The 19,611-nt window shown below is 33.0% G+C and overlaps 1 protein-coding gene across 6 annotated transcripts in view; it reads left to right on the top strand.

Annotated features, from left to right (window-relative positions):
- Window positions 1-19,611, top strand: part of LOC120634551 (ankyrin-2-like) — an 83,631-nt gene that overhangs the window by 45,017 nt on the left and 19,003 nt on the right. For 5 of the 6 annotated variants that reach the window (XM_039905242.1, XM_039905245.1, XM_039905247.1 and 2 more), the window contains exons 23-35: window positions 482-642; window positions 1,152-1,277; window positions 1,691-1,779; window positions 9,736-9,943; window positions 12,471-12,630; window positions 12,918-13,083; window positions 13,915-14,127; window positions 14,673-14,803; window positions 15,592-15,761; window positions 17,591-17,731; window positions 17,870-18,049; window positions 18,200-18,363; window positions 18,468-19,610. In XM_039905242.1, coding sequence (XP_039761176.1) covers window positions 482-642; window positions 1,152-1,277; window positions 1,691-1,779; window positions 9,736-9,943; window positions 12,471-12,630; window positions 12,918-13,083; window positions 13,915-14,127; window positions 14,673-14,803; window positions 15,592-15,761; window positions 17,591-17,731; window positions 17,870-18,049; window positions 18,200-18,363; window positions 18,468-19,610 — 3,052 coding nt within the window. The remainder of the gene's footprint in view (window positions 1-481; window positions 643-1,151; window positions 1,278-1,690; window positions 1,780-9,735; window positions 9,944-12,470; window positions 12,631-12,917; window positions 13,084-13,914; window positions 14,128-14,672; window positions 14,804-15,591; window positions 15,762-17,590; window positions 17,732-17,869; window positions 18,050-18,199; window positions 18,364-18,467; window position 19,611) is intronic. The other variant, XM_039905244.1, reaches the window with a different exon arrangement.

Here is a 19,611-nt window from a genome sequence, read left to right on the forward strand (position 1 = left end):
GAGTGATAAACCTTTTTACTCCGCGTTGGTACTGTGAAATATTTATTATTATCCAGATTATATTATTTATGTCCGTATCAGGCAACTCTACATTCGTAGTCGTACATTCTAGCTACAAGAATTCAAATTCAAGATTCAAACCTATTTTGAAGAAAAAGGAGTCAGGAAATCTAAAAAGGTCTTATAGTATAGTTGGATAACAGCCCATTTCATCATCAAAAGCCTGCAACATTGCAGTGCTCGACTACCAAGTCATATAAGAATACAACATTACACTAAAACCACAATGCCTACCAAGGTTTAGTCAAACCTAAGTCACGTTAAGCTGTCCGTCCATCGCCTGACCTTTTTCCAGACCTAGGAATTGATCTAAGCACCTCGTGATCATTTGTGGAACATCCTTACAACTAAACAAAAGAGGCAGGTTATTGGTAACGACCTAGTTGAAGATACAAATAAAATACTCTTTTATTACATTTAGGCCAGTTATCCTAGAAGTACCACACTACGCTTCGCTTCGTGGGAAAGAGCGGGAGATCGTGATACTTCGATCAGACAACGGAACCAGTTGGAGGGAGCATAATGCTGATGCGACAGACGATGTCGTCCAGGATATACTGAACGAGACCCTGGAGATTGAAGGTGAGACTGATGAAGAACTTTCTAAATTTAAAGGTCTAATGCCCGTTTTCACGCCTAATAAAGATAGGAGATTCCTAGACATACATCAACCGTTCATAATCACCTAAGAGTCACTGACGTTATTTTCTATAGATATCGGCTAAATCGAATGCCTAATTCATCAGATACTTAGATTTAGTAAAGGACGTAAGGCTCGTTTGCGCCACCCAGGGCTATTTTATTAAATGCAGAGAAAGCTGTTAATATGGGGTTTAAATTACAATTTTGCCTTGTGGAACCGAGGGCTAGAAACCAACCTTGGGTTATAATTACGAACCCACCAATATTCGAGGGCTCTTGACCACTAGGTTATCATCGCTTGATACCAGAAACTTGGGTTTAATTTTGAACTGTTAACCTACAAATATTGGAGGAGTAACGCCAGCTTCTAAACAATAATATCATGGGCTTTAGCAAAGTATCTTTTCGTTTTTTTCTTTGTCTATGTTTAGTAAATTGTCTATCACCAGAAACCAACGAAGAAGAGAGAGGATGGGACGCGCCACGGGTGACTCGCATCCTGACACACGACTTCCCGCAGTACTTCGCGGTGATATCACGCATCCGCCAGGAGGTGCATGCCATAGGACCTGAAGGTATACCGCATTCCGTGACTTGGTGCAATAATTTGAGCGTCTTCACAAACTCCGACTTAATAACTGATGATGACGAAAACGACATTTAAGAAGAAGAAGACAATTATTCGCGCGCAAAACTCGAAATAATACAGATAATACAAAATAACGAAGAAAAAGTTATTATACCTATGTCTAACATCTAGGCTCAGAACTTTTCCTTTAATAAGAACGAGGAATCAAACTGATATTTTCAAATTAGAAAGTTTGGATTATTGAGATTCAAATTCAATTGTGCCAAGAAATTATCGATCGGTTTAATGAGTGACTGAAACACTCAAAATGTTCTGTTTTTATGCAATGGTTCAGTCCAGCAGTTAGACCATCTGAAAACTTTAACTTCTTGTTGACACTCAACTTTTTTACTTTTCAAGGTGGCATGGTATCCAGCTCAGTGGTCCCTCAAGTCCAGGCAGTGTTCCCTCAAGGAGCCCTCACGAAGAAGATCAAAGTCGGCCTCCAGGTAAACCTCTTCAAACCCCGTAAGGGTGTTAAGGATATGAATCTGAAAAAGATCACCGTAAATAACGTGTCTAAGAAAAAACGCTTCTCTTTAATTTGGTAGTTTGTCTTAGATGATTTTAACGTATACGGATTTTATTGTTTTATGATATAGATAATAAATGTTAAAGTTGGGTAACTTTGCTTCGACTCCATGCCTGAGAGTTCTATATTATATTCCCAGAGGTGTGTGGAGTCCACCAATCCGCACTGGGCCGTGACCCGTTCTCATTGTGGGACGTGACCCGTGCCCAGTAGTGGCCGGTAATGGGATGAACTTTGCTTCAACTATCTCCGACACAGCCCCAGACCAAGAATATATTTTTTTCGGAATCTAATCAATAGCCTATAGCAGTCCACTGCTGGACTAAAGGCCTCTCTGAACGGGAGGGTTAGCCCACAATGACCACGGTGGGCAGACGGGTTGATAATTGCAGTACATAGAAACAGTAGCAGTTCTCCGTTATATTCCTTAGTCGCCTCGTACGAAACACGCGGGTAGAGGGAGGTGGTGACATTGGATAGAAGCAGGTGTTATTTTGCGGAAATCCATAATATATTATGGAAATTAAGCTTAATTTGCTTTACTCCGCGAACAGCAGCAGAATCTGTATGGTGTTATTTATAATTACTTAAATGTTGACTTTACAATTATTCATTGTAAAGTCAACATCTCCTGAGGATGCTCCGGTTTCGGAGCGAAACGTGCGTAGAGGGTGCATTGCCGAGGATCTGTTTGGTGTGGAGTATACGGATTGTAGTGCTGGTCGCGGAGTATAGCAAATTAAGCTTAATTTTCATAATATGGAGGTGGTGACAACTGTATTCTGATCTGCCGTCACCACGTGGCGTAACTTTATTTAGCGCTGAATAGATAAAGCTAATTTCTAGGTAGGAATTCTCAGGTCTAAATTTTCTGGCTCAACTCGAGACTCAAGCCTTTTTGATTCGTAATCAAACGAAGCAGTCTTAACGAAAGTAATAAAATTTATTAAAGTACCAAGCCATAGTTATCCAACTTGGTATTTAATGAAGTTTTACGAATCAGTATTTTTCATAGTGATATACAATAACTTATAATAATTCGACGAAGTCGATAAATCAATAATTAGACATTACACCGCGGTTGATTGCATCTGGTGACCGAAGGGCTGGCTATTTTTGGCGTAAAGAATCAGCCAGGCTGTTTATTGTGAAAATGCAGCCAGCACTCTTAGCACCACTCTACGCGGGCATGACCTTTACAGTAACTAGTTTAGTTATAAGTTTTATTGTATTTTATCGATAAAAAATATCTTAAAATCGATAATTAATACTTATGAATTTTATTGTAATATTTAGATTGGATTGTTCATCATTGTAATTTCGGAGGAGGATTTTCTTTCCCAAGTACAGTCTGTTCCCAAAAAGTACAGTCCATTGATTTGTAAAAGCCAAGCCCAAAGGTTGATTTCACTATGAAATATGAAAATAAATGAGGAAAAATTATGAAATGTTTTTAAAGAAATAGGTACGGACTTAACAGGTAATTATGATATTATCGTATATGTGTAAAGTCCAGAAGTTGTATTTGAACATTTTACAAATAATACAATAGAAGAAGGAAGTGAACCTTTGGGCATAATTTTAAATAGTGTTTTGTAAACTAAATCATAATACAGGCTTACTACCACCGCTTAAAGCAGTACTAATTAAATATTTTTAACGCTTGTTTCAGAATTATAATCCATTTAGGGACAGTAAGATATGTCATATATATAGCGATGGTAGTACGCCTTCAGTGTAGACTGATGCAGTCTTAGTTGGTATAATCGATCATATTATATGGAAAACCTAAAGCTAAGGCAAAACCAAGGCGTTCAGTTCAACATGACAGTTAACATGGACGGTCTAAAACTAAAGCAAAACCAAGTTATTCAACCGGCAAATAATGGCGTGTAAGTTTGTGACCAATCCCGACACGCACCTGTTGAAGAAGAGTTTTTGATTGGTCGCAAGTATAATGCACATAAATAAATTTGCACGCCACGCATACACGGGCCAGAAATGTTTGTTTGCCATGGTCACACCATGAGGAATAAGGATAAGTGCGTCCTGTATCCGACTACACATAAGACTTGCTCAAACGGACGCTCACTGTGATTGGACGCAAGACGCAAAGTTAGACGCCACTGTTGGACGCTTTGGTTTATTAAGATTATTTTGATACCTTAACTGATTTTCCGAGCCATAGGTCTCAAAGCCATCGGCATCGATAGCGTAACGAATTGATGTCTACCAGACAAAAAGGCAATTTTTTTTAACTTGTCTTATTATTTAAACAATCATTTCATCACTTGTGACAAGCATATTTTAAAAAAGAACAATAACTAATAAATTAAAAAAATAAGCAATTCTTTATAAATGCATGCTTTTAATATTTTCATTATAAATGCATGCTTTTATGCAATTAAAATCTAACAGCGCATTTTGTTACGTAAAATTTGACACTTGTTACAAGTATCGTAAATTTCGTCGTTCGTCGAATATCGTTCGTTCCGTAATGTGCAAACAGGTCAAATGTTTATTCTGCCTTGATACGTCCCTCTCAAAGAAATAAAATAGTTAAAGTAGATTTAAGAGTTAGATATTCGCAAAGGATATTATTTCCAGGATTTGCGTATTTCTTTGCATTTTCCAAATGCATTGTGTTCTTAAGATAATAGTCCAAGAGGGCGTGATAAATTATGTGGGGGTGTTTGACCAAAGCTGAAGTTGTATGAGGTTATATGATACATAAAGTTTCTGTACCCCTTTGAAAGCGACAACGAAGTACTTACCTTTTTAAACTCCATACGAAATTAATTTAGTTTTTAAACTTTTCAACTTTACCATTATCATAATTATCCATCTATTAGTGACTCATTGCTGGAGATATGTCTCCTCTCTATAGGAGCCCTATTGTCAACAGGCGCGCTTTGGAAGGCTTTAAAACTTTAATCCGCCACATGGGATGGCGGGCTTACAATTATATATTCTCACATGTAAATAAAAATAACTGAGACTACGAGGCTTGACGTGCCCTAAGAGGCTCAAGCTTAAATGCTAAACATAATTGAAAAGTAACGAACCAATCACGATTTGTTTAGCCCGTCTAGATTCCAGCAGCTACGAAATATGAAGAACAACGTTACAAACTAAAAACCGTTAATCCAACACCCCCTCAAAATTGCCTTTACCCTCTCGGCCCATAACGAAAAAATCGCCAATAAATAAAGTAAATCGCCACTAGCCTACTGAAGTAAGTACAAAATACAGATGCCAAATTTTTTTAAAAAGCATATTTAACTTTTCTAAACATTCATATTTGAACAGATTTAAGATAGAAACATACTTATAACGCGCTAGCCAATGCATGTTGAGTTAAATCACCGCATAACCTTCGTAAAGTAGGAATTAACTGATATAGTTATTTTATATGCATACAATATGCCCTATGACTGACAGACAGATGATGACAGACTGAGTTAGCTTGGGATTTATTGTCACATGAATAGGACCATATGCTTTTTATTTAATAGTTGAAGTAGAGGCATACTTAATTTATTATATAAGTAATATGGAAACTACGAACAAACGTGCGAAATAGCACACTCGCAGATCCAAGCTTGGTTAGTTAATAAACTGAATTTATATTTATTTTATCTGTCGTATCGTATCGATATCGCAACTTTAGACGGCGCCTAACGTCGTTTGACATCACAGTTCATGATTTTTTTTTCGCGGAATCACTTAAATCACTAGGCATCCGATTAAGGCGATAGGAATCGCCTTAATCGGATTTTAGTTTAGTGATAAGCATTACATTCATTTTGGTCTTAGTTCTTCGACTAGGAAGTGCAATCAATGGTTTACCACAACATGCATGGCGTAATTTTGGATATGTATGCATTTTATAAATTTATTTTTGGCCTTTACGCATAGGTATATTATTGGGAATTGACCATAAATACATAAGTTGTATTGAATTATTGAATGTAATGGGCTATATTACGATTTGTATCAAATATGCGGTTTTGAAATTTATTATTAGTTAAGTAGCACAAAGAGTTACCAGTAAGAGTTAAAATGCTGTTTAAGCTTAGCCAAGGTTCCTGGGTGACATCTTTTATGAGGCAGTGGCGTGCACTTCATACATGCACAAAAGCTCTGCCTACCCAGATTATTTTATATAACTCGTATTGGAGGGGAATTTGTCTATTTATGCCATGTTCCTGCTTTATGCATACCCTGGTCGAAGATATTGTGCAAGCCACTGATAGGAAGCCAAAATCATGTGGGGAAAAAAAACTTGTTTTCCTAACGCCCGAAATTAAAAATTAATTAAGTATACAATATACAAATGGCAGATATAATTTAGCTGTGCTTACCTTTTCCTACTCTTCCTTGTAGAAAAATACCTCGTAAAGAACTCGTTAAGATCTGCTATTAATTTGATTTTGGAACATGTTTTAATTTTAAACGCACTGTTAATTTTTGAACGCAGACTTCATTAATGAACGAGTTCGCAATGTGTTTGATATCTCTTCCTCGTCTTTGTCTAGGATAGATGGATTCCATAGCGATTTTAAAGCTGTAGTAGCATGTTTATTTAACTCTTATTTATAACTCTTTATATTGGTAGCGTAGTTATGGGTGTTTGTTTACAGTAATAGTTAAAGATCTATGCTGCAATAATAATAAAATAAAGAGTGATTAGTAATGAATATTTGAATGAATTATGATATTTCGCGTACTGTTTTTGGGTTAACTGATAAATGTTACTTACGAATTAAGTCCGGCTCACCATACGAATTTATTTCCTAAGTTAAAAGGTTTTTTCATATTAAACTACTATACAATTAAGCTATATAATATTGTGATCTACAATCAAAATAAAATTAATTCCACACAGTTAGTGCAAATTTATAGGCGTTCCTTTATTATTTATTCAATTAAAATGACATAATACTCTACAGTAGATTTTGAAGTAGACAAAATCTTACTGCAGCGTTGAAAAGGCAGCGTAAAATCTGTCTTTTCTTATTGGCTGCCCTATGGCTAACGCAAGTCATCATTTTTAGTTACAGCCAAAACACGAGAAATTTTTTCATAGTTTTATTTAAACGGTAAGTTAGTCGAATAAAATATTTTAATTAAACGGTTAAATTTAAACCTATTGGATAGAAGCAAGCGTTACTATGCGGAATTCAATGGTAAATTATGCAATTAAGCTTAATGCTTAATTTGCTGTACTTACTCCGCGAGAAGCAGAATCTGTGTGATGTAATAATTTCTTGAATCTTTATACTCCACATCAAATCAATCTTCGACAATGTACCCTATGCATGAGTCGCTCCGAAACCGGAACATCCTCAGGAGATGTTGACTTTAAATTGAATTATTGTTAAGTAACAATTATTAACATAACATTTCATGTTAAATTTATTTGGAATGATATCAGAGAACAAATTTTATTAATTAGTTAATGAGCGGCTTACTTCTGTGTGAGTTGACTGGGTTAATTGACCGCTTGTATTCGTTTTTGCATCTTAGCAGCGTTGCTGAAGGCGGGCGGAGCATATGAGTGTGCTTACTTCGTATAAGTTTCTTCCATTGTTCGTATACGTGCAAGGAGTCCATAAAAGAGCAGTTTTAAATAGAGTTCCCAAAATATACTATACTATAATAAAACTGGTTTAATCTACGTAATCAAATCTATTATTTCCAAGTTGGGACGAAGAACATAGCTCTACCAAATCTTCAACAGTAAACTTTAATTATTAACACACTCAATATTATATTATTTTACCTTATTGTAAAGGTTTGCGTATGTTTGCTCAATTTGAGCATATGTATTAGATGGTTTTTCAATAATCGGTGTTAGATCATAAGTTAATATAAGTCTGTAGGTTTTTTACTTTTTCTTTACCCAATTTAAATAATATTTACGGACCGTTATTCTGTAAATCTTTTTCATTTTCAAAAATAATTATATTTTACATATCGTTACCATAAAAGTTACCACCATTATTCATAAGTTTATTCATAAAAATGTACGTTAACCGTATATTCATGATTATACCCAATAAATTTAGTATGTCACTTAATAAATATTATAATTGTAGATTGAAAAAAAATTAATAAAATTTATGAATCAAATCGTTTGTTGTCACTATGAGCGGTTATTGAATTGTATGAAATCACATAAAAGTTATACTTACTTCTCACACGTGGCGCTGCAAAATTGAAATGCATTTGTTATCTCTTGTTGGTCTTTAGGTTAGATATAGCATGCGTTTGAACTCAGTTTTTACTGTCACAAATAAAAATTAAGAATGAATTTAAGTCCTCTTTTGTCTATACACACGGCGGCACTTTTATTGTCTAACAATCATGGCGGCCCATTTTATATATTTGGTCTAGAGTATCCATAGGCAATATTAAAAAAAGGTTTACTACACTAGTTATCTGTTAAAATGAAATACCTATCCGACTATTTATAGGTTAGAGTGAATTACCGGTATGCTACCTATGTAGTATTTTTAATGTATCGGTTCTGTGTCGTAAAAACTTTTCTTTGTTTTATGTTTATCTTATAAATAATTGATTGGACTCATTATCCGGGTATAAAGACCATAAATTAAAAAGAAAAATCAGTGCAATTGTAATAAAGTTTAGTCCTTAGACATCCTTTTTATGTAGTAAGTAATATACCTGCGACATGTCCAAAAGCTACGTTTTTACTCCATATCCAGGTTCGAAACAAAAGCTTTTAACACAAAAAAAAAAATTGTTTCATAAGAAAATTTAACCGATTTTTAATCGGAGTAATCTTATGTTATGTATATATTATGAAAGAGGTCCTTAAATTGAATGCCAAAAATCTAGCAAACGCTACAAAAGCAAGAACGTAGTTTGTAAAGTATATTTAAGTAAATTTATGTTTTATGAAATATCTAAAACAAATTTGTGAATGTTGTGTTTTCTCTTCATATTTGGAAGCAAAAAGTTTACTGTCAAAAACTTTGCCTGTAGATAATTTATATCGCATTAATTTTGATCAGGTGTTCTTAACGTTATTTTTTTAACAACAAAAAATACTATCTTTATTATTTTGATAATATATTTATATAAATTCTAAGTGTGATTTAATATTTGGATTGACGTATAACCGCTAGGTTGTGATGTGTACTATTTTTAAGAATTCTGCTAAATTTATTGGGTAATGTTCCATAAGGTTGAGTTATATGAGAACTGATATAATGTTGTGTGAAATTGTGATATTTTATTTCCTAAAGACCAAACGTGAGATGTGCATGGTGGAAATTATTTTTGTTTGCAATATTATTTTTCTCTTGAAGCTTGATAAAAAAAGTGTTGCATTTTGATTTACAAACGCATGTGTGAGAAATATTCGTATGATGCGAGTTAATTGTATGATTTTTATTAATTTCTGTGCTTTACTTGTGATTTCATCAAGTTAATGTCCGCTTATTAACGCACCGTCTGTAACTTTCCCAACACTACATATTATTTTATGGTTTCTTATCGTGAAAAAAGCTATTTACGCTTTTCTTATATTATGTTAACAAATTAATCATTAGTTCTTCAAGAAAACTTACTGCTTTATGTGACTGCTTGGTAAGTAAAAGTCTCGTTTTAATTTTTTTATTGAAATTTTTAAACAAAAAGGTTTTTGGAAGGTAGTTATACAAAAACATAACATTTGAGATTTAACTGATGAGCTTTTCCTTTAAACTAGGTCCGCACGCTTCTTATTATATCCGCAAGTTATTCAAAAACACCTGGATCTCGCATTTGGTCTTTATTGAGAAACATTGTTGCATTTAATAAAGTACTTAAATCAGAAACATCATCACCTGTATACCTTTTGCAGGCTCAAATTATAGACTCAGAACTCACGGCTAAACTCTTAGGCCGCGGCGTAGCCGTATCTCCAGTAGTTACTGTAGAACCTCGAAGAAGGAAATTCCATAAGGCGATCACTCTTAGTATGCCAGCTCCTCGTCCTCATACTCAAGGAATGACAAACCAGTACAGCACATCGTCAGCACCAACTTTAAGGCTTCTGTGCTCCATATCAGGTATGACTAAAATTATCTCATTTATTACTTTTGTGCTAATTATTTTAGCCACTGGAAGCAACATAAGAATTATTAATCAAGTCAATCCTGCTCAGAAAGTTTTGATATATTAGACACTAAACGCATCCTTGATTTAGGCTCCAAAAATTATATAATTCCATCCATTTCAAATCTCGTTTGTATGAAATACTTATCATTCTAAACTTTACTGAAATTGTAATTTAATGAACATATGGAAAAAAAATTTAAGATTTATTTATTAATTAAAAGTTCCTATTGAAAATGTGTTTCTGCGTTTCGTAAACAAGATTCCTGATACTGTATATCTTATTATTTCTTTGGAATACAATATCACCTGACAAAAATTAAAAAAAAAAATTCACGATGTTTCCAGTGGCTAAAACATTATGTGAAGTGTTGCAATGGAGTATGGCTTTTATTTGCTGTGCAATTTTAATAATAGAATAATATGGCTTGGCGTTCAACCGAAGGTAAGTAATGTAAGGCTATCGAAATTTTAGGCTGAGCAATAACATTTTGCTTATATTATATAACAATAGGTATACCAATATTCCATTACAACACGTTAGTAGTAAGTCATAGATCAAATCCATTAACTTTACGTCTACTGTAAATTGGCTAGATAAAGCTCCATAGGTCGGTAGAAATAGTATGTAATACAACAGTCATATAGTTTTGAATATTCAAAGAAACTATAGATCGATTAGTATTAATAATAGATTTTTTGTTCTTTATACTTGAATTACAAAAATTGACTATCGTAGTTATATTTTGGAAATTGATATTACTAGATAACGATTATCCCGAATCCATAGACAAAGGGATAAGCATGTTAACTGAAAATTATACTATAGATTAGTTTTTTTCTTATTTGACTCCATAACAAATCTTAAGGACTATTCAAGTCAGGGCGACACTCACTAAGATATTATCTATATAAATATATATATATTTCAAACTGCGCTTATAGCAAATACACACCAGCTAATGGGATATATCCCTATGTGTGCGTTTTGTGCGTGTCTACATTGTCTTTGTTCGTGTGTTTGTGTGTGTTGCACGCTCACCGTATGTGGCGTTAAATTATACGCTACCATCTAATCGGCGCGCACCAACAGGGGTATTTCGCAAAAGATCTCTCGAAGGTAAAAAAAAAATTAGACATACTATACAAGTAACCTTAAAAAATTATTTGTCAGTTAATTTTCACGTTTTTGTTTTTATTCAATTTTATTTGTCCTTTTAAATTTTTACTTTTCTCATTCATCAATCACTCTATTGGTGTCTATACAGCGAGGCGTTAGTATAGGCATCAATTACATTATTTTTCCCCTCTACCACTTTGAATGCTTTTCCATATTATCTTGCTTTTCATTCATTCTACCTCTATGCACGGGCTGACAGATTTGCTTTCTTCGATCACGTTCACTCTGTATCATATACAAATAATCTTAAATTAAAAAAGAAACAATATGCACAGCAGTTTATATCACCTAATCTCGGTTTAGTGAAAGATTTTACGAGGATATTTAGACAATTTTTCAATACAATATAAGCACATTATAAGAGATTTAAGCACAAATATATCGGTTTGTATGAGTAAGTGTGACAAAACATCGTGACGTCACGATGCCACATACACCATTCACATTCCATAATTCTACGTTAATGTATCCGAATTTTATTATTTTGCTTGTATTTGATCAAGTTCTTTTCCAAAACGGCCTATCAGTTTCATTTTCTTTTCCATCTTTTCTATGTTTTCATTTGTGTTTGTCATTATCACACCGTTCAGGTCACTTTTGTTTTTGTGTTCAGTATTCGTTTCAAATTACTTTTGTTTCAGTGATCGTCCTTCGAGAGATCTATTTTCCGATAATCAGACCAAATTTATCAGCGACTGATTCAAAAACTTTTGTATCATTAATTTATTTTTCAAATATACAGCACAACGCTTAAGTAACATACCTTTAAAGTATTTTAAATCCTAATTCACTTTACCATTATAATAAGTAAAACACGGTACGTTATATTTATTATTTTTCTATGGTATGTCGTACTTGCTTATTGTGTGTTTGCTATAGGCCGTTTTGGAACCATTATATTTTATTTTATTATTCTTTATTAACCTATCTTGAACCTTACTACTAAACTAAGCATAGAATACAAAAACTCTAACTTAAGTAACACATTGAACAAATATTTAAATTTTATTTAACATTTGTTAATATGTACGAATTAGATAGTAGAAAGGTAATGTTAATTAATTTTACATAAAAAAGTATATAGCTGTTAACGCTTATTGCATGTTTTGCGATAATGATTATAAAGAAAAAAATTGGCAGGTGAAAAAAGCCTTAAAGCTAAACTGCCTTAGTAGCTAATGTTTCAAAGCAATATTAGAATAAAAAAGAGTTATTTGAAATTTAAAATCTGTTATTATTTAAATACCAAATGCACTGTACAAATGATTAAGTGTTTCATAATCATAAAAACATTGCAACAGGAGGAACCAATCGGGCACATTGGGAGGATGTGACAGAAAACACTCCGTTGACGTTTGTTAACGATTGTGTTTCTTTCACAACAACTGTGTCAGCGAGATATTGGCTTATTGATTGTCGCCATGTGGAAGATGCTACTAAAATGGCTACTGAACTGTACAGGTAAGAAGGTTCCAAGATAAGAATTTCTTCTTATAAAAATATGTATATATGAAAGTAATAAGTATAAAATTGATTGCTAATTAAAAATCAAAATAGATACCTTATCAGAAATACAAGAAGAATTAGAAGATAATATAAAAAAAGAAAAATCTAGAAGTTCCTAGAATCTAAGAAGACTCCTTAGATAAATAATTGCTAGATATATTTAGATTATAGATATGTCTGATACTTGGTAAATGTTATGTATTAATTAATAAAAATAAAAATAAATATAAAAAAAATTTTAGGGAAGCCATTCATGTACCGTTTATGGCACGTTTCGTAGTTTATGCGAAACGAACAGATGAAACTCAAGCCCAATTACGAATGTTCTGCGTCACTGATGATAAAGAGGATAAAGCTCTGGAGAGGATTGAGCGGTTCATTCAAGTGGCCAAAAGTCGAGATGTTGAGGTAAATTTTACGTGAAGCTTATGCATAAACAAATAATATATAAAAAACATCATTGCTTTTCTGGCAACTGATGACACAATATTGAAATATCAATTATAATATTTACTGGCAAAAAATCATGACGCTGAAACCTACGCATTGAAGCTTGGTTGGTCTTTGCTTTAAAACTCTCTCACCTCGTAGCAGAGATAATTTTAGAGGAAAGGCCTGTATTCCGCAGTAGCACTGTAAGGGTGAGGATTGTTAGAAGAGATTGCGGGACTTTTAAGTTATTTTGAGTTTTGGAATTCAATAAATAACAAATAAGAAATGAGACTTAATTTTACCTGAATTTAAATTATTTCCTCGAGTTCTTTTTCAAGAAAAATAGGAAAACACAAACAAAAATAACTATGCTTTAGGCATTATAGTGAAAACTCACAAAATTGTTACGGTCATATTAAATATTACTACCAGAGCTAAGACAAGTAATAAACTATAACTTTGCGAATTGACACAGATTGAAGCCAGAATCTTACAATATTAGACACAGCACACATTGCGAAATAGATAGAGAAAATTTTAAAGACAAACTAAATTGTTAGAGTAGCTCAGAAAACAAATACTAATTTTGTTCAACAATATTTATTTGACATTAAATATAACGCTTGAGAAAACAATTGTCAATGCACAAATATTTTAATTCTCTTGGGTCTCTTATTGAAAAGGGACCCCAAAATAACTTGCAACTATCTAACAATGTCCAACTTCGGAAATGCTTAAAAAAAGAGATTTTTCTAAGCGAGAATCATAGCTTCCTATTTTTAAAATAACTAGTATTTAAAATATTAGGTACATGAAGGCAAATCGGTGCACTTGGAGTTTGGTGGAAATCTTGTGCCGGTGGCAAAGTCGGGTGAACAACTGTCAATACCTTTCCGAGCATTCAGAGAAAATCGAATGGCTTTCCCGGTTATGATAAAAACACAGGATTTGGAACCGATTTGCCGCTGCCAGTTTATGAGGGATCCGAAAGTTCCTAAGGGAGAGCCCTCTCCTACTCCGGTAAGATTTTTTTTTTATCTTATGATAAAGTCATACTACTAATTTTATTTAACCAGAGTATGACAAATGAGCAATCCAAACAGCAATTCAAACAGCAATTTGGCTTCAGTTTATATAACGACAAAAATGTATCGCTGATATTGGAAATGAATTATTCTATAATTATGATTCTCCAAATATACTTGTATCGATAAAAACAAATCAAAACAAACTCCAACAAGCAACACATGTTCATCACAACAATGCGGAAATATTGTTAATGTTGTTTGTCTCCGCAGTTACGCCGGTTACCTAATATTTCAATATGATACAATGGATCGGAATTCTGACGCAATTTGCGCCCAGAAATACACTTGTACTAGGTATTACGAAAACCCTAATATGAAAATGATCTGGTAGTTCTCGGTCTCCTATTAGTTTCCTATCAATAATCACTTGTCGATATGATTATATAGAACTGAGCTTTATATAGAAGATTTGAGAGTTCTTATCTGATCTTACTGGTCAATGATTCTTCCATCTGATTATAATATTTGTGTTCAAAGATTGCTGTGCTGAATATAATGGTACCAGATGACTTGGCAGTAGATAGAACTTCACCATTACCAGCTGATTTGATACCCCGAAGAACAGAGGAGCAGGAGCTAGCTTGGAGACAGAGACTAAGTGATCCTAGGTAAAGTATGTTACAAAAGTTCATATTAATAAAGAAGATAAATGAAAGCAAATTGCAATAAAGTAGGATTATACCAAATAATGTAAAAGCTCGAGGCGATAAAAGAAAACAACACCAATTAAAATACAATGTAAAACATATTAATCGATCAGACTTTGCCAATTGACAGGAAGTTTAGAGTTTTAAATTAATAAAGAATTGTTTTATTCGATCAACGTTATTGTTTTTTGGATAAATTAATGATAGATAGGCGAAAGTCTAACGTTGTAATAGCTTAAAATATCGCAATTTATTAAAAATAAAGTTCCATCCATTATTTCAAATATTTGCAAATAACAGACCTTATTGCAAAAACTTTTATAATTTTGATAGACAATCTAATTAGTGTTACAATTACTAACTTGTAGGTTAAGTATTCTTGTTAAAGGACGTATTGAAGACCTACCTGTTAACCTTAAGCCATAAACAAATAAACAGATTTTTAAAAGAAAATATAGACAAGTAAATAAGGAGACAAGGTCGCCGTAGCTTGTAACAAGATTGGTTCAATACCGTAATGGGATTAGCCTCTTTTACTCACACGACTCGAACTACTATTGTAGAAGGTAGTAAGTCTAGAATGACTAGAACACAATTAAGCCTCGTTATTGCGTTCACGAGAGCGTTCGAGTAAGACAATTACAAAAGTGAAGTAATTTATTTTAAATTAAATAAATCGTTATCGTTTATTTGTGTTTAGACCAGTAAAAATATAAAATTAGAAACTAAGCAAGTCAATTTGGTTTTAGATTGGAGGATATATGTAACCTATTAGGCAAAGACTGGGTCGCTTTGGCCTATGAGTTAGGAGTGAGTGTTGCGACTGTTAATCAAATACAAGCGAAACGTATCACTGCAGCTGAGCAGGCTCAGCTTATGCTTAAACTCTGGAAGACTCAATCAGGAACTAAAGCACAGGGTATGATGAAACTTTTATCACCTTTTTTGTAGTATGTTTGATTTACTTTTCTTCGTATTTTCATAAAATTATATAAAACAGATTTCGAAATATTTATCACATACTCTAAGCACTGATTTCATTATGAGGATATAATTCATGATATTTGAAATTTGATCAACTACTTGTAATATAAATTAAGATTTAATTTAATTTTTTTTTGTAAAATCACATCATAATTAATCGCTTAAAATTTAATTTCTTTTAGCATTTCAATTATATGTATATTAAATGGCGACATATTATTTACCTTGAGTAATTGAATAGAAAATGTTCCCATGTTATGTAAGCAAAGAAAAGGTCACGGACAATTTAATTTACTATTAATTCAATTAATGATTTAACCTCCAGTTTCTGCATGCTTGATTAAATCAACCTCAATAGTTAAGTCAAAGTTGACAAAATATTGAGAAATTTTTAATCTTGTTATGCCAACCGTCAAATTAAAAAATCAACATAACACCCCTTGTTAACAATGAAGGATCATTTCCCAAAGTATTGCAGCTTAATGTTACATAGCCTTACTCTATAACTTAGCTGCCCTAGCGCAATAATTTTTCACCAAATTTTTCATAAATGCGATTAAACATTTTATTTGATTACGTTGTCTTATATACTTTGGAAACTTTCCAATTGAATTTGAAACTTTCATGAAATTATGAAATTGTGGCAAACGACGAAAACGATCACAGAGACCTATACTTAACTGCAGTTTTACCTGACTTATATAATGCTTTTTAAAGACTGCAAATTCATTATCATTCTTCCTGACTGAGTGCATCATCATTTATTTTTCTTGAAAAGCTAATAACTAGGAAATCTGACCATCTTAAATGACAAAATAACATTAAATAAAATTAGAAAAACCCATACGTAATTTTTCTTACAATTTCCATGCTAAAAATAGTTAAATCGTATCAATTTTGGGTGAGAAAATAGGGTATTATGTCGATCTCGTCAAATTATTAAAGGTTAAATCGGTTTGAGCTGTAGCTGTAGCTCTATCGCACTCTACGGAGGAAAAAATGAGGAATTTAGGCTCAGCGCACACAACAATAGGTTGTGTGAAAATAATCTTTCATCCCCTACCCTAAAAGAACCCTATTATTTTTCGGGATGAAAATATCCCTAATGATATCCCAGTGTTAGCTACTAGTATACTCTATGCATTCAGACAGACATTTAGAAAAACAAATATTGAATAAAAATATTTTTTGGTTTCCATATCAATATTCTCCCCTGATTATTTTTTTTTTATTGTTTGACAAGTTAGCCCTTGACTGAAATTTTACTTAGTTGAAAATAGTAATGCAGTACAAGTTGGTAACCTGTTAGGGCTATGGCAGTCATGGCACATATTCCTAATCGTTTTCTATGCGACATCGTACTGGACCGCTTAATCACTTTGCAGCTAGAATGTTAACCAGTCACGTCTGAAACCTCTTACCAGACCAAACCAAACAGAACTAAAAACAATTCAATAAATTCCCGAATTGCTCTTGCCGCGGATCGGACCTGGGACCTCCAATCATAAGACCACAGCGTCCACGGCGTAAGGGAAGACACTAATAATTAAATAAATTTAATGTATAGGAATCTTTCAGATACAGTTTTAAAAGAATTAGAGATAGAGATAGATAGATATACAATTAAACATTTATTTAAGTAAATAATCTTTTCATAATGAATAATTTTTTGGCAAAAACAGTAGTAAATAATTGATTATTTATCGTCGTTTCAAATCTGTATTGACACTTTTTTAATAATTAAAATAACTGAGCAATTTATAGATAACTCAATAGAGCTCGCATTATGCCGTATTGGAAGGGACGATATAATAGCTCCTCAATCAGAACTGACTAATGAGCGTCGGATACAGCGAAATATTTACCAGGAAAGACAAGCGTCAGAAGAAATTGAAGCATATAAAGGTAAACAAGATCATTGGAACTTACATTTCAAATAAATTACCTTACCTCTTGTACAAACTGTAACAGTTTTTATAGAATTAAAAGATATGTTTTTACGCCACGTTTAAAAATGTTACGATAATTATACCTTTTTTATAGCAGAAGAAGATAATAAGCTTAAAGAGAGCATTTACGATGATGATGAGATTACAGAGCGTGTACGCTCTGAAGATTTAGATCAAGACGAAGCCAAGTATTCACCAGAGGAAAAATCTATAGTAGACAAAAGCGACATGGATCGAACCCCTACACCAAGCGAGGAAAGCGAAGATGATGAAGGTGGGTATTCAGGAATGATAAAAAAATTTAAAGCATTATTAGAACATAAATACAATGTTATTTGCTTAAATAAATATTTTTTGAGGAGACTAAAGTATGCCAAAAAAACAAAAAAAAATGCATAGTTATACTAATTTTTTTTTTTATAAGATGTCAAACGTAGCGTGGCTGAAAGGAAGGAACAAATAACGAAAAAACTTAGCTCGAGTAAAATTCCTTCGTCAAAACAAAAGAAAGAACTTAGAGAAGAGATAATAGAAATCAAGACTCAAATAAAGCCAGACATTAAGAAATTTCAAGATATCGAGCAGCAGGTATTTAAGGTTTTTTTTAAATTATTCACTGGACTAGCTAAAAATGTTTTTTTTTAAATAAATTTAAATGAATGTACTCGTTTATATTTATTATATATTTTTAGGCTAAAGCTGAAACAAAATTAGAGCAAAAAATGCGTTTTAAAACATCACCGGATGGCATTGAAGCTAAGACTGATAAACTAGTATCAATACATAAGGAGCAAGTGGTCGAATTAAGTAAAGAAGAAATAAAGCAAGAACGAACTGTTGATCAGTTTAGAAAATTTGACCCTGCCTCACCTGCTAAACCAACACCTAAGCATTTGCAACGTCATATGCGCAACGAATCAATGAGATTCCCATCCGGTGATTTCTCGAATGTAACAATTACGCCAAGAAAATCAATAACTACCGAAACGGCGGAAATTAGAAAAAGCATCGATACTAAAATAGAAACTTTTACAAAGGAATCTATTTCACAAAAAGAAATCGACAGTGCTAGAGTTGAAGAAAAGTTGGATGATGGCGACAAATCGCCTGATTTGGTTACAGATGAAGAGAAAGACGTAGCTGAAGCTACTTTAAAGGACAAAATTAATGCATTTGAAATTAAAATATCGAAAGAACCCCCTATGGATACCTCAAAAACCGTTAAACTAACTAAAGAAGCTTTGAAAAGGCATACGCAAGAGCAAGACCATGGATTGGAATATACTCAAGCATTTGTTCGAGACCAAGCCAAACAGCTATCAAATTTAGAGAGTCAAAAAATTATAATTGAAACGGAAAAGCACACTACAACTGTTAAATCTGTAAAAGAAACAATTCAAAGGTTTGACACAAAAATAAAAAATGAAGATCAGTATAAACAATTTCCTAAAACAGTGAGAACAGACTCAACTCTTGTACAAGTTTCATCTGAGGAAGATAGCGAGTTCTTAAAGAAATCAACTGACTCAGAGACAGAAACTGAGTCGCAAACTACTGTTAAAGTTGAAAAAGATAAAAAATTCAAATTTGAATCGTACAAAGACACTTTCGAGAGGGTGGCTGATTTGAAGGAAACTTTGGATACTAAAAAGAGAGGTAGTGAGAAGGACAAAAAGACTGATGATGATGACGACAGAAAGGATGATGACAGAGTTAGTATAATTAAAGAACTTGAAATTGAGAAATTATTGACTGATGAAAAATTAAAAGATGAAGAAATTGCCAACATAATAGAAGAAAAAGATGTTTCTTTGGAAGAACAAACTAAAGAAAGGG

This window comes from Pararge aegeria, chromosome 24, assembly GCF_905163445.1.
Source record: "Pararge aegeria chromosome 24, ilParAegt1.1, whole genome shotgun sequence".
NCBI classification, from domain to species: Eukaryota; Metazoa; Arthropoda; class Insecta; order Lepidoptera; family Nymphalidae; genus Pararge; species Pararge aegeria.